Raw genomic sequence first — 16,175 nt, 5'->3', positions numbered from 1 at the left:
CAATTCATTTTGCCGTCCAGCTCCTTGTTACACAGCAGCAAGCGTGCATTCAAAAGTGAAATTGAGTTCACCCGGACAGGTTATAATGCCTTTTAGGTAAAATCCCTAACTTTTTGCGATCAGTGCATGTTTGAATGCTTTTTAGCACTGAAATTGGTCCCAAAGACAAAGTAAAAACATGACTATCAAACTGTAAATACATTGCATCACATCTTGAGAAATGACAACCCTGAAGACTGTCTGCAGATGCTTGCTGGAACAACACTTCAGCATCCATATACAAAATGTTCTCTCCCTCCCCTTCAACCATCTGTCTCTTGCACTCTCAGTAGAGTGATAGAGAGCCGTAACAATCTGCTGTTTCTGCCTCTGCCTATTCTAACAAGTCTGACAACAGCATTAACATGTCATGCAACCACCAAACACTCTGTTGGCAATATATTCAGGGTAAAAGATCAATTTCCTCCCGCCACCTCCTGCACACCGCTCTCTTAATATTGGACGCCCTTATATTAATTCTACTTTGTGTGTGTGTGTGTGTGTGTGTGTGTGTGCCAGCATGTGTTTGTGTACTTAGGCACGGGTGTGAATAGGGATATGTGTGGCTGCTGGTGTGACATGTCTGAATGGAATATGACGATGAGCTATGGCTTGTGCATGGTACAGTGAGGCTGTAATAACCCATGAATCACCGCATGACATCCAACAGGACCATAAAATATAAAAAAAGAGGAGCAACATCCACGATATACATATGAAACGGGTGGAAAAACATAATGTATCGGGGACTAAAGTGGAACCCGCCAAAGTCGACACAGGCAGTTGTCGACATGACCAAAAATGAAAGCTTTTAACTTGGTGACTTTGTCCAGAGACATAAGAAGAATGGGTAGTAATTAAGGGCTTTTGAACCCACGGATGTTTTGTCGTACGTCTTGACTACAATGACAATAAACGGGAGTGTCCAGACCTTTTCCAGAGAGGGCCACAAAGTGAAAAATGAAAAGATGCAACTTTGCCCCCTTGATATTTTGTAAACATGCAGCTATGCTAGGAAGTTATATACATATTTCAAGAAAATGACTGCATCTCAGCATTGTCATATACATGAAAAAGCATATTATTAATACAAACTTTGCTGGTTTTTTTCCCATTTTTGAATTTTCCAAAAATTACAACTTTTGTTCCCCATAATATTATGACTTACTTGTTTTCCTTTAATATTTATAATTTATTTCAACTCTATGTTACTAAAATGAAATGTTTTCTCATAATATTATGAGTTTATTCTTGTAAAATTGCAACTTTTTTCTTGTTACAGTGCGACTTTTTTCTCTTAATATTTTGACTTTATCCTCTTTATCCTGTTTTTTTCGATTTCTGTGGGGTTTTTTTGTTTTGTTTTTTTACATTTTTGCAACTTTCTTGTTGTAAATTTTTATCTCGTAATATTTTGACCTTATTCCCGTACTAATATAACTTTTTCCCCAGCCTAATTTTCCAAAAATTAGAACTGTATTTTATTTTGTTTCTCATAATATTCTCATTTCTCATATTATCACTTAACAAAAACACATTTATTCTTTAATATTTCAACTTTATACTACTAAAATGACATTATTTTTCTCATATTACATTATTCCCGTAAAATTGCAACTTTTTTCTCATCAGAATACAATGTTAATTGTATTATTTTTACTTTAATTATTACTTTAATTATTTTTTAAATTATTTTAAAATTATTTTAAAATTATTTTAAAATTATTTTTACGTTAGCCTCGTAAAATTACTGCTGTTTTTTTTTCATTTCTGTTGTTTTTTTGTTTTTATTTCCCAACTATATCAACTTTCTTCTTGTAAATGTTCTTCTCATAATATGACCTTATATTCTAACTTGAACTTGAAAAATGACACCTTTTTTTTTTTCATTGTAATTTTTGGAAATGTATAATATAAAGTTATAATATTATGGGAATAAAGTCATATTATGAGAACAACATTTACAAGAAGAACGTTTAAATATTTGGAAAATGAAAAAAAAACAGCAAATATGGAAAAAAAAGAGCAAAAGCTGAAGTTCATACTTACAGTATATATTACTGGAAAAAGTTTGGACACCCCTGGTCTACAGGGATGATCTTGGTGTCAAAGTAAAGGGGAGACTTCAGGGTTGCTGTAAATGTGTAAATGTATGTAACTTTGCTACGAGACAAGCGTAAATGAAGCTGCTTGTTCGGTGAGCTGCAGTGGTAGAGGAATTCTACCTGGAAAGGGTTAAGTGTTTTTTTCAAACTGCAAAATTTGTCGCGTCGGTGCGTTTTCTGAAATTATTCACGACAAAAGCAGGTCTTGGGCTGCTTGCTTGTTGTCGACATTTGCACAGTTTAAGAGCGTGTGGTTTGGATTGTCTTCTGTTTTTCTAAAATTGTTCTGAATAGTTAGGAACTAGTTTTTATTTGCGTATTCATTACATTAATTTGTATTAGTATTTGATCATTTCGGGTTATGTGTGTGTTAGATGTGCATGTATTGTATATTGAAGAGGTACTCAGGTGTACAGAGGTACTCAGTGGTGTGTGTGTGTGTGTGTGTGTGTGTGTGTGTGTGTATGTGGAGGTCATCTGTCATTCTTCTGAATGGGATTTGCGCACAATAAACCTGTAGCCGAGCCTGGCAATGGAGATGGAGTGCACTGTCAGCTGGCCAGGATTTATGGAGGCCGATTCAGCTGATGGGTGGTGGGGAAAGCCGTCTGATAAAGGGTGATTAATCGTCCTTACATCCTGCTTTACATCCCGCCCCAAACTAAATTAAATGCAGTCCTAATTATTCCAGAAGACGTAGCAATCCCACATACTTATACAATCTTTCATTTTTAATGTGAAAAAGGTAAGGATATCATGACCGTGCCTCCCTCGACTTGTTTGAACATTAAACACATTACTTTCTCAAACACACTTTTACATGAATTAATTGTTCTTTATATGGTTTTTCACACCCGCAAGCACGGAATGATTGTGTCACTCATTGGGAGCCGCATAGCGATACAGTCGTGGCTCAGCACTTTGCGCGTTTTTTCAATAACCCATTATTATAACCCTATTATTAGTCAAAAAGTCAAAAAAGACAAGCTATATGTAGTATTCTACACTGGTTAACTTAACTTGCACTCCATGGATGCAGTGTGAAAAAAAGTTCTCCTCCCATTCCATGTGGAAGTGGTACTAATTGGCTTCTTACTTTGTCCTTCTTCCCCACTCAGTTTGAAACCCTTTCTTAAGTTTAGTATAAATAAATTGGAGGCTAACTCGTTAGCTGGTAGGCTTAAAGCGGCAGCCGTCTATTACTGTATGACCCTGCAGAGATCCCGTGGCGCTGCATGTAAGAGTTGTGCAATGTGGTGTAAACCAAGCCAGAAGTAGTGCAGCAGTCCATTATTTTACAGATGTATGAGTATGTATGCCCTGCATACCAATCATGTGACAACAAACGTCATAATGAGGATGGATGATAAGCTGACGTCCATCTTTTTTTTAAATGCCAGACGATCGACTTACATTACATTCGACATACTACAACATGAAGGAGCTTCGCCAATGCTAACGTGTGATTATTATGTCTTATTATTGCTCTTCATGTCTACCATATTAGGTAATCGGAGTGTAAAGGTGACTATAGGGGTGTTATTTCATGTCTACAGGGCTCTAATAATGGTAAGAACTGTATTTAGAATAAACATAAACAGGTTTTCTATGCTCTATGAAAATATTCCTGTTTTTTATATTTAACCCTACTTCGTGCAAATTCACTTGGTCAATTCAAACCACAAGCACTTACAGTAAATGGGCAAATGTCAAAAACAAGCACACAGTGGAAGGCCAGCATTTGCCATGAAAAAATTCATAAAACAAAACACTAATGCAACGAACTTGGCACCGTTTGAAAGCTAACACTTAGCCCTTCCGGATGACGGAAGATGGTTTTGCTCTGGCGTCTTGCTGGCACTATTGCTAGCCATGACTCTCGCTAGCCAAAAGTGGGGCTGTACTATATTTGTTTACCAATGCATCACGAAAATGACATACAGAAAAATCACTCCTATTAAGTGACACTATTTCAGTTGACCTAAACGTGTGTATATATTTTTTTTGCATGTTTGTCACACTTAGATGTTTCAGATCATCAGACAAATGTAAATATTAGTCAATGACAACACAACTGAACACAATTCAGTTTTTAAAGTAAATTAAGGGAGAAAAAAAATCCAAACCTACACGTCCCTGTGTGAAAAAGTGATTGCCCCCTAAACCTAATAACTGGTTGGGCCACCCTTAGCAGCAACAACTGCAATCAAGGGTTTGTGATAACTTGCAATGAGTCTCTTACAGCGCTGTGGAGGAATTTTGGCCCACTCATCTTTGCAGAATTGTTGTCATTCAGCCACATTGGAGGGTTTTCCAGCATGAAGCGCCTTTTTAAGGTCATGTCACAGCATCTCAATAGGATTCAGGTCAGGACTTTGACTAGGCCACTCCAAAGTCTTCATTTTGTTTTTCTTCAGCCATTCAGAGGTGGACTTGCTGGTGTGTTTTGGATCATTGTCCTGCTGCAGAACCCAAGTTGGTTTCAGCTTGAGGTCACCAACAGATGGCCGGACATTCTCCTTCAGGATTTTTTGGTAGACAGCAGAATTCATGTTTCCATTTATCACAGCAAGTCTTCCAGGTCCTGAAGCAGCAAAATGGCCCTAGACCATCACACTACCACCACCATATTTCACTGTTGGTATGATGTTCTTTTTCTGAAATGCGACTTTACTTTTACGCCAGATGTAATGGGACACACACCTTCCAAGTTCCAAAGATCAACTTTTGTCTTGCCAGATCACAGAGTATTTTCCCAAAGATCTTGGGGATCATCAAGATGTTTTCTGGCAAAATTGAGACGAGCCTTAATGTTCTTTTGTTCAGCAGTGGTTTTGGTCTTGGAACTCTGCCATGCAGGCCGTTTTTGCCCAGTGTCTTTCTTATGGTGAACACTGACCTCAACTGAGGCAAGTGAGGCCTGCAGTACTTTGGATGTTGTTGTGGGGTATTTTGTGACCTCTTGAATGAGTCATTGCTGTGTCTTAGGGTCATTTTGGTTGGTTGGCAACTCCTGGGATGGGTCACTACTGTTCCACAGTTTGTCATTTGTCGATAATGGCTCTCACTGTGGTTTGCTGGAGTCCCAAAGCTTTAGAAATGGCTTTATAACCTTTTCCAGACTGATAAGTCTCAATTAATCTCAGTTAAATTATGTTTTAACGGGGGACGATTACTTTTTCACATAGAGCCATGTAGGTTTGGATTTTTTTTCTCCCTTAATAATATAAAGTGTTATTTAAATACTGCATTTTGTGTTCACTTGTGTTGTCATTGACTAATATTCAAATTTGTTTGATGATATGAAACATTTAAGTGTGCCAACCACGCAAAAAAAAAAAAAAAAAAAATCAGGTAGCGGGCAAAGACTGATTACTTAATATGGACACAAATCTATCTGCAGTTGACTCATATTGGCTGAAAATACCAGCATACATGGTGTATATGATTAATGAGTGGAAGGTCTGAAAAATGGGAATTGAAGAGAGCAGACAGACAACAGGCATGACTGCTTTTTCTGGTATGTTGTCTTGTCCTGCCTCGTCAAAATCTGTCTATGCATTTTGCTCCTGTCCTGAGAGGGAAGGAAGCATATGGTGTCATTTAGGCTTGGCAAACTTTAGTGGCACATTTAAGACCACTCTGCACATTAGCATCCTATAAATTAGCAAGCCAGACTGGATATGTGTATGAGTGTGATACATGAATCCACAGAACACTCCATTTAGAGACCATTTCATTTTTAACACCCCCCTGAGATAGCAAGTGCCTTAACTTCAAGGCCACCACTATTTTACCAGAGCTGAAAAAGTTCAGTCTCATCGCCACGAAGTGAGCCGAGTCAAGCACCACATAACATTCTTACATTCGAGTTGGCTCTGTTTATGTCCACGACTTGTCCATGACTACGTTCACACTGCAGGCTATGATGCTCAATTCGGCTTTCAATCTTTGATGTGGTCCTTCACATTACCAAAAAAAAATGCAACTTAGCAAAATGACGACGAGAAAACGGGCTGAAATTGACATCAGATCGTGTTTTATACACAACAGACATGAAGAAAGTATTTAACACTGTTTCCTCTGTTTATTCCGTATGTTTGCACTATGTTTTCATGTGGCTACAGCTTCAAATTACTGTAGTCTGGGCATCATGACAGTCGCTGGTACCCCTTTCAGGAGAATCGCCCACATATGCGGCCTCACCGTTCAGACTGCGGTTGCTCGGAAACATATCGACATATTGAAAAAATGGAAATTGTACTGTTCACACTGAGAAGAAAAAGTCAGACTGCTTTTGTCAACAGAAGATTTAAGATCCAAACGGGTCATTTCGATGAAGTTTATCGACGCGTTGCAGAATCGTGATTATCGCCGAGCGGCATGAAATGACAGTAGTAGCCTGTCTAGTTCGGACGTGGGCAAATTTCAGATCACTGACGTCATGTTTAGACTTTCTCTTGATGCGCTTTTGCATGCTTATGTGCGTGTGAGTGGAATTAGGGGAATACATGAAAAGGTTTGTATTGCACATATTGGGAGGAGGTTATCTCCTTGCTGCTTGGTTGGGCTGGTGGATGAAAGGATGGATGTAGGCAAGTGAGAAAAAGTGAGACGGGAAGGAGGGGAGAAATAAAAGAGATGGATGGCCTCTCTCTGTCAGAGCAGTTATTTAGTGGGGTGCTGTAATCCTGTCTGGGAATGAGCAGATTTGAGACTAATGAGCAAAAAGGAGAGCAGTTATAGTGAGCGAACAGTCTCAGCACTTCTACCAAATGAAGCAAAGCCGCTACTTCAAACTGCACTCGTGCAAATAAGTCGGTGCGGCCGCACATGCACCGCCCATGGAAATCAGTAGTCGGCATTGCACAGTTAGTCCAGTGCATCGTCACACATGTCATTCATGCAGCACAGGCAAGGAAAAATACACAAGAAGTGGGATTCTTCAGTTTGAGCGTTCTCTTACCTGCATAAAATTCGGGACTATAAACTGCTCCAACCACTGGATTGAGCTTCCAGCCTGCAACGCACACATGCACACACAAGCCGTCAATGAGGGCTGCAGTACAAATGCATTGGAACTTCAATGTATAAACTGCACCTTGACCAATACTCTACTGTTATTGTATAATACATCATTAATATCTTTGTTTGGTGTTGTGATGCTATGGAACAAAGTATTATTACTCATTTTTTTTATAAGACAACAGTTGATCTGGAGCACCATGCAAGATTTCACCTCATGGGGAAAGGATGATTGGGAGAAAGGTGAGGGACCCGCCCAGAATGACAAGGGAGGAGCTGGTTAATGATGCCAAGGGAGTTGGGAGCACAGTCACCAAGAAAAGCATTAGTGACACACTTTGCTGTAATGGAATGGTCCCCCTGCTCAAAAAGACACATGTACAGGCCCGTTTGAAGTTTGACAATGAACACCTGAATGACTCGGACAAGCCCTGAGAGAGAATGTGATGTGGTCACAACTCTTTGCCGTGAAGTGGACTATTTGGAGGCAAAGGTGAGTATGAGCCCAACAACAGCATCCCTCCTGTCAAACATGGAGGTGGAAACATTCTGCTTTGGGAATGATTTTTCCAAAATCCCTCCCGACATTTGTGCAACTACAAAAAACATCTGACCCCTGTGCTTGCCAACAAGCACTAATCCATGTTTTGTACTGGGACCAAATACTTCCTATCAATCAAATGAAATGATAACCTTTTATTTCATCTTAAAATAGCAGGGGATCAAATATAGTTTTTCCCCATTGTAAATGGTTGTACTTTCAACTAGTTGTAAATATTAAGTCAAATAGAAACACTGCAATCCTCCCCATACCTGGATCATTGCAATCAAGGCAAAGAAAAATGAATCACAACAACAGTACTTTCAGCACAGAATTTATTGAATTTACATAACTTTTCTTCCAAGTCATTATCCAAACCATGCTGTTTTTTTATTCCCTATTTATTTTTGTCCTGTTGGTGCTCAAATTGGCTTGTGAGCCCATTTCTCTTAGGACTGTTCTAAAGAGAGAAGCAAGAGAAAAGGTTACTATAGGATCACATGGACAACAGGGAAGTTATTAAGCATTTTCCAATAAAGGGCCGCATGGTGGTTAGCATGTTGGCCACACAGTCAGGAGCTCGGGAAGATCTGGGGTCTCCATTGGAACCTGCACCATCACAAACCCATTTAAGTACTGTATGTTATTCATCCATTCATTCATTTTCTATGCCGCGTGTTCTCAGAAGGGTATGCTGGAGCCCATCACAGCTGATTTTGGGTGAGAAGCCAGCCAATGGCAGGGCACATATAGACAACCAACCATTCACGCTCACATTCATACCTATGGACAATTTAGAGTCCCCAATTAACCTAACATGCATGTTTTTGGAATGTGGGAGGAAACCACACACGGGGAGACCATGCAAACTCCACACAGAGATGTCCCACGGAGATTCAAACCCATATCTCCTGACTGTGTGGCCAACATGCTAACCACTAGGCCACCGTGCCGCCCACTGTATGTTATATGCAGTAAAATAGTCTACAAATGATAAACTCCTCCACAACCACGACAATAAGACACAAGTCAACCTCTGGAAGTCTAGCAATCGGGAATAAAGGATTTATGGCTTCACTTCCAAAGGCTGAAAATAAGCTCTGCACATTGAGCTAAGTTGTCTGCACAGCCCTGCTATGAGAGGCTCTCTCCGGGCAAAAGAACGAGCCTCCAGCATGGAGGTGGCTCAATAATACCTTAGCCGAGGTCTCGTATTTTCACATAAACTTAAGACACACCAAGTTTAACATATCTGGCATCTAGATGTTCCTTTGAGTAAAAAAGCTATACTTACATTCCACACAAAGCATCTTGGGGGTAAGGAAGGCCTTGCAGGATCATCCTCACGCCCACTGTGAAACACGGGCGCATTCGAAGGGCCCTTTGTATTTTTAATAAATTGCTGTTATCCTTTGCGCGCCGCCATGACGTTAGCACTTTGCAAAAGATGCAGACCCCGACTGGGGACAGAGCTGATGTAGTACGCACGCCAGTCTGTAAGTAGTCTACCACAGAAGAAGACACAGCGCATGCGCTGCGTGAAAACCCCCTTCTGTCCTTAAAGTCTCTTATTTGGGAGCACTTTGGGAAACGGACAAAGACAAGTAGATAAGATGAAAGTAGTGTGTTCAGTAGAGATGGGGCACGGGGGCTGCAAGCCAATACGAAACTTTCATTTACTATAAATAAAATAATCACTGACACTGTTCAAATGTTTACTGTTGCACTTGTTTGCCCTAAAAAAGAAATCTTGTAAACTCGGGGTGTCCAAGGTGCGGCTCGAGGGCAATTTTCACCCCACAGCTTGTTTTTTATTGTCTCTGCATCGTCTAAAAATGAAATGAATCGCTAAAAGATATATTATTACATATTGCACTAAATTGCTCTGTCATCTATGACACAAAATTTAAGATCTTTTGGTCATCCGTTTTTTTTCTGGAGGCGAGCCTCGGTGGAAATAGTTTGGACACTCTTGCTGTGAACTACAGGGTTGCTCAAAAAGAATGAACCGATTTTATTACACTTTATTTTATTAAGAAAAAGCAATAGAAAACTCCAGCCAAGTCACAGGTTTTATTTCCTCTCTTACAAGTGCTCAATGTGGCCAGCATCAATGTGAGAAGAGACGCGTATCAGCATATCACCATCCACTGAGTTGATCGCTGTTGTTAATCGATGTTTAAGGTCATTGAGGTTAGTGGGTAGCGGTGGAGCATAAACGAGATCTTTTACATATCCCCAAAAGAAAATAAAACACGCACGGTGAGGTCTGGGGATCTTGCAGGCCAAGCACAAAGAGCCTGGCCTTCCGACCAATCCATCCCAATCCATCGCTGGGGCGCTTTTTCATTTAAAAACGCATCATCATGCGAATCCGCTTGCAGTGAAGTGAAGAGGCAGTTTTGGAGCGTATCAAGAGAGGTTTGTTCTAACAACTGAACGTTGCCAGCGGAATGACGCAACTACAGTAGAGTGCCCCTGTGGCAGCCATTCAACCCTCTTTTACATGGTCACTGACTCATTCCATGACAACGCTTGAGAACTGAAGCAATGTGTCATGAAATCGGCTCATTCTTTTTGAATAACCCTGCAGAATTATTATTTTATGTTTTATTGGAGAATTGTATTTAATTCATTTCAAAAGACAACCCCTTCAGCACCGGCCATGATATTTCAAGGCACACAGAATATTGTGTTCTGTGGCGATACATAAACATGGAACCTACCAAAAGAAAGATTCCACCCCCAGTCTTTCATCAGAAAAAAGGTGTGTTTTTATCTTTTTCCGTTCTTTCGTAATCAGCAGTAAAACATAGGTAAGTTTCAGGAAAATATCAGTTCCCGACTAAAAAAGGGACAAAACCCAGCTTTTTGTGAAAAGATACAATTCAAGCATAACTTTCACTTTGACACAAATATTTGTTGCTTTTGTGACAGCTCAAATATCTAAACAACTATACCACAACATAAACAACACAAAAAAGGGGTCATTTTACATCAAAATAACACATTTATTTACAAACATAACACCATTAACTTAACATTAACATTAACTATTAACAATTTTCTCATTTGGAACTGAACTATGTGTGTGCATGTGTGTGCACGCGTGCGTGCCTGCGTGTGTTAAAATATCCCTTCTGCATGCGACACTCCTCCACTTTCTTTCACTTCCTCCTTCCTGTCACGTGTGGTTTTCCGTCGACATGATCTCGGCCGAGCTCTTATCAAATGCATTTCTGCCACCTTGCGGCCGTTCTCACGGCTTAAAATTGCTCGGAAGTGAAATCCATTAGCGGAGAGTTGCGTCATCACCTCTTCTTGCCTCTCGCGCAAAAAAAACGTAAAAGACGTATAAATACGTTGTTGGGATCGGGCGTTGGGGTTTATGAAAACGTATAACTACGTCTTTGGTATTGAATGACTTAATGAACAATTGCCGGTCAGCAGTTTGAAGCTTTTCATGTTTCATTTTAAGAACCATTGGTTTTTTACACAAAAAATACACTGTACTCAAAATCAACTGAACATTGACCTTAGAACCAAGGTATGTACCAAACCGTGATTATGATGTACCGTTACAGCCATAGCATAAACAGCCTCCAAATGATTTCTTTGTCTTTTGCTGTTAACTCCTTCGTGTCCTCATTCCTTTTGTCAACCTGACGTTGCTCTTCACGTGACATTTCCAACCAGATGCATCCTCCATGACAAATATGACATTCATCAAAAGTAAACAACTCTTTGTACAATGTCTTGCATGTGCAGCATGTGTTTTCTTTCCATTTCAAAAGTCGTTTTACTTGGCAGACTTGGGTAATACTGTTTTTCCCTCGTTTGATAAATAACAGAAAAGGTCTGTTGCTTTGTGGTTACGTCTCATCCAGACAAGGTATAGTGTATGTAAAAAAGAAATAGCAACTTCCCGACTACACAGAAATCCCCCAGACTGGGCTTCTGCTCAGGAATTAAAATTGGTACAATAAATAAAAGAATAAAAATCCCAATCTTACCGTTTGCGTAAGGGTTGGCCACCTTTTTGTTGGTCATTACTCTTGCTGTGGCATTGTTAACCTGTCAGCAGGCAGGCAGAGGTTAGCATCAGGGGAAACAGGACGCACAGACCCCAACAGTAGATACCCCATCATAACCATTCTCCATGCCCTGTTTTAACAAGTCAGGCCACATGCAATCAGTCAAAAGTTCGATTTAATCACTTGAATACAGACAATGCTTTTCATAAAAGTAACACAATCCCAAGAAGACTGATGGAAAACTAAATGATCGTTCATTTTAGAAGATGATCAGAAAGTGTTTAAGCTGCAGCGATCACCGTTGTTAAGGTCTAATTTTGCAAATAAAAGCAAGATTTGGTGGGAAAAAATATTACGATCTGGATATTACCACATGAGTGTAGTCATCCACAATCCACCCTCTCATCACCACCATTGGCAGCCAGACAGTTTCTTTAAAAAAAAAACCACACAATTCCAAGAGGAGTAAAAACACTCCTAATTCAGGAAGACGGAATATTTTTGAGTACCAAGAAATGTGTTATAGAAATGTGATTTATTATTATTATGACTATTATTAAATATCAACACATTGTTCAACGTGTCCTCAAGGGGAAGTGGTCGGAAGGTTTGTTTCTTGTATTGGTAATGAATGAAAATAGTAAAATCATAATAACGGCTGCTTTAAAATGATGGAAAACCAGCCCTCTTTCTTACTGTTTGCATGTTCTCTTAGACTGCTTTTGTGTATGTGCACGTGTGTTTGTGTGCACGAGACAGAGGTGAGTGACAGCCATGAACGCCAGTTACTTTTTTGGGGGCCAAATGGAAACTCAAGACGATTTTCATGCAGCTTAATTTGTAATTGTGAAAAATATAGACATTCTTTGAAACCACCAATGGTGACATAGGATAGCCGGTGGTGGTGCGTATAGAGTTGCATTTAGTCCCGGAAGACGCCGGTTCTCTTCCTTCTATCGTAGGTTATTGACAGTTTTTTCCATAAGACTTTGTGTGTCTTAGTTCTTCGTGATTGCGGTGTATTTTCAGTTAGTCCTCGTCATTTTTTTGCACTGGTGTGAAAAAAATCAGACCTCACAAAACCGTTGCATACGTCTCCCGTCGTAACCCTTGCGCACTGTTGCCTGTGCATTCGTGTGAATGTGATGAGGACACTCGCATCTTCTTCCGCCGTGGGACACGTACGTCTTCACTGAAGGACCACTGTGTTGTTCTTCGTCTTGTCACTCCTTCTTGATTGTATTTTCAGACATTGTTGCTCTACATGACCATTTTTTAAAATTACTCCTGTTTCGCACAACACTGTTTCAATCTCGGCACCCGGGTTCCAAAGACGAAGCAGGATCATTACATTTTGGGTGCCGTGATTTTGAAGAATTCTTCTCGTAGTAAATTATGGCAATGGCAAGGTTCAAATCGTCGCCATTATAAAATTATTATCAAGCCTAGGTTACACACAGATGTACAATTTTTTGAGGCGTGCGATTTTGGCATTCCTCAAATCGCTGCGTTTTTTTGTTCGTGGAGAAAGTAGTTGTGGTGACCATGAAGGAGTCACGCATGGAGGATGTACGAAATATCTCAACGTGCGTTGGCTGCAATAATTACGTCTGTGGGGTACACTTGTTGCGCACGACAAACATACGGAATCCGCAAGTGCGACGTACAAAAAAATTCACATTTTGCCCAAAGCTGGCACCAGCAAAACCTAAAAAGGCACAGATTGGCCAATGAACAAAGACGTACTGTATGAAGTGTGTAAGTTTGCCTCGCAACATCAAAAAAACGGAAGTGCCCGTAGAGTTCGGTTGACATGACAAAGAACCTCTGCGGGCAGTCTGCGTCCAGAATCAAATCAGCACGTCACCTTCTTGCATTTTTTCCATGTAGGCCGGCCGTAGGAGCCCGTACAACTGGTTGTGACCTAGGCTTTAACTGGTTTCAGTCAAACAATAAAACCGTCTTAACAGAAAACGAAGGAAGAGGCCATAATGCGACGACGAACTTTGTAGAAATTACTTACTCCAGTGTCTTCTGCGGCATTTGACTTACAGGGTTCCAACGTATAGGGATAATGAGTGACCTTATTGAAAACACACCACAGCAACAGCCTTGAAGGAAGAAAGCACTTCTTGGGGAAATTTTGCCCATCATCCACAATCTTTATGTGAGACATGAACACGCGTCTTTCTCATTTCTGTGCGTTTTAAAGATATAAAAACAGGTAAGACGCAGCTAAGAATGCACGTAATGGGACGCAACTATTCCGCCTATAAAGCCTTCTGAAAAAAAACTTATGTAAATACATTTACATAATGTGACGTGTATATCAACAAGCTACAACGACATTGTTATTATTAACATTTTTACGCCAAAGAACTACTTTACTGGCATAGTGCCACCTCGCCACACCACACCTGCAAGCTACTGGCCGGCTAGCAACAAGCTTCACTACACACTCACTCACAACACCTCAGGCCACTACCGAAAGGTAATGCTACATATTGGTACGCTACGTAATGTTTAAAATGATTAAAGTCTGGCAAAATATTGTAATGTTATCATGAGTGTGGCTGTTACTACATGGTCACAGCATGGGTATAAAACAATAAAATCTTGTTGGAGGTTTTTGGAGGAGTTTTAATAGCGGGCTTTGGTGTGTTCCATTACATGCATTAATTAGCTGCCTCTTTTAGCAGTTTCTATATCTTTAGAACATACAGAAAAAAGACATGTTTTTATGTGTCAAGTAAGGATTGTGGATGATGGGCAAAATTCCAAAAAGAGTGCGGTTTTCCTTTAAGATTTGGAGAGTATCTAAAAGTTGACCAAAATCCTTCCAACCGTGGTGGCCAGCTATCCTCTGATCTCTCCTGCCAACAAGGGTTTCTCCACCAAGTACTCAGTCATGTTTTGATTGGGGACCAAATACTTATTTCACTCAATCTAATACAAATTCATCCATATGCTTTTTTTTCTACCTTTTTTGTTGTTGATCATTTACCGTCCTATTCTGCTATCTGACGACACGACTGTGGGTTTTGACTTTGTGGATTATTTTTGGAGGTGACCATTATCATACTGTATATATAACTGGTGGTGGTCACCCCCCTAATTGTTTGTTTTGATTGTTGAGTTTATACATTTTACTGGCTTGGCTTCCTTCACTTTTGACCACTCGAACAAATCCTTTTGTATAAAAATAGGTTTGTGTAATTCAAGTTTGCAGTTGAAGTGTGAAAGCCTTTCAGGCACATTGTCAGATATCTGCGTGGATTTAATTGGTCTTTTTCAGCGCCGAAAACCAAACTCATGTTATTCCGTGCGCATGCACACACAAACACGCATGCCACGATCTGCCATGAGCAAAGTAGAATTCATTGTTTGTGTCAAAACACCGGAAAACACTCAAAACAATACTGAATCGCTCTCTCTGTCTTTGTCACAAACACTTACAGATCAGATCAGGGTTCAGCATGCAGCGTTCAAGGTGCAGCAGGCAGGTGGAAGACACGAGATGAATGGAAGAGAGGGAAGGTATTGCAGGAAACTTCAGGCAGAAGGAAAAAGGAAAGACAGAGTCAGGGGCGGGAGGAGACGGGGTGGGGGGAGAAGGGGAGAGGCAGAAGGCAAAGACAGAGAGGAAAAAAGACAGGCACCTCTATTTTGCGTCCTTCTACGATTGTACCATTTAGTTTCTCCCGTGCACGGTCGGCATCCGCAGTTGTTTCAAATGTTACAAACCCAAAGCCCTGCAGTTGCAAGGAAGTGGGGTTATAAAGCAAGAGATAAAGGATGGAAATAATATAAAAGAGGTCAAGAAGAGGAGAAAGAAGACACAAAGCAGAGATGAGAAGCCTGTGGGTTAAAAAGAGGCTAGGAACTGGAGCTAGGACGTTAGGAATACAGGACACGACACACACACACACACACATAAGGATCTAGTACTGCAGACCCGTTTATGTTGACGCCCCTTGTACTGACTGACTAACATTTTTGGCGTGAAGCATAAGGCAAATGGGGGATAATGACTTTTGATGATTTTTGCACCTAGTGCGGTTTGTTAGTTATGTTGCTTTTGTCATTCCACGCTGTTTAGTGATAATGATGAAATTAACACGACACCTATCGGCAACCTGTAAACTGTACACTGTACACTTTTTTAAACAATTTTTTATAGAAATCTTTTTTGGTCGCACATTTTATGTTAACACAAGTGGTCAACCATGTACAGTGGTGGGAGATTCTTCTTTTTTTTGCATGTTTGTCACACTTATAAATGTTTCATATCATCAAAATAAGTAAATATTAGTCAATGACAACACAACTGAACACAAAATGCAGTTTTTAAATCAAACTTCTTATTATTAAGGGAGATAAAAAATCCAAACCTACATGTCCCTGTCTGAAAAAGTGATTGCCCCCCCTGTT

At 40.2% G+C, this 16,175-nt stretch overlaps 1 protein-coding gene across 6 annotated transcripts in view; it reads right to left on the bottom strand.

Annotated features, from left to right (window-relative positions):
• rbfox3a (RNA binding fox-1 homolog 3a) overlaps window positions 1-16,175 on the bottom strand; it is a 592,196-nt gene that overhangs the window by 36,698 nt on the left and 539,323 nt on the right. For 5 of the 6 annotated variants that reach the window (XM_054768103.1, XM_054768108.1, XM_054768107.1 and 2 more), the window contains 3 exons: window positions 15,404-15,496; window positions 11,724-11,784; window positions 7,111-7,164 (listed from right to left, as the gene is read on the bottom strand). In XM_054768103.1, coding sequence (XP_054624078.1) covers window positions 7,111-7,164; window positions 11,724-11,784; window positions 15,404-15,496 — 208 coding nt within the window. The remainder of the gene's footprint in view (window positions 1-7,110; window positions 7,165-11,723; window positions 11,785-15,403; window positions 15,497-16,175) is intronic. The other variant, XM_054768106.1, reaches the window with a different exon arrangement.

Source organism: Dunckerocampus dactyliophorus, chromosome 2 (assembly GCF_027744805.1).
Source record: "Dunckerocampus dactyliophorus isolate RoL2022-P2 chromosome 2, RoL_Ddac_1.1, whole genome shotgun sequence".
NCBI classification, from domain to species: domain Eukaryota; kingdom Metazoa; phylum Chordata; class Actinopteri; order Syngnathiformes; family Syngnathidae; genus Dunckerocampus; species Dunckerocampus dactyliophorus.
The sequence above is the reverse complement of the archived record's forward strand: the minus strand, read 5'-3'. Positions and strand labels throughout refer to the sequence as shown.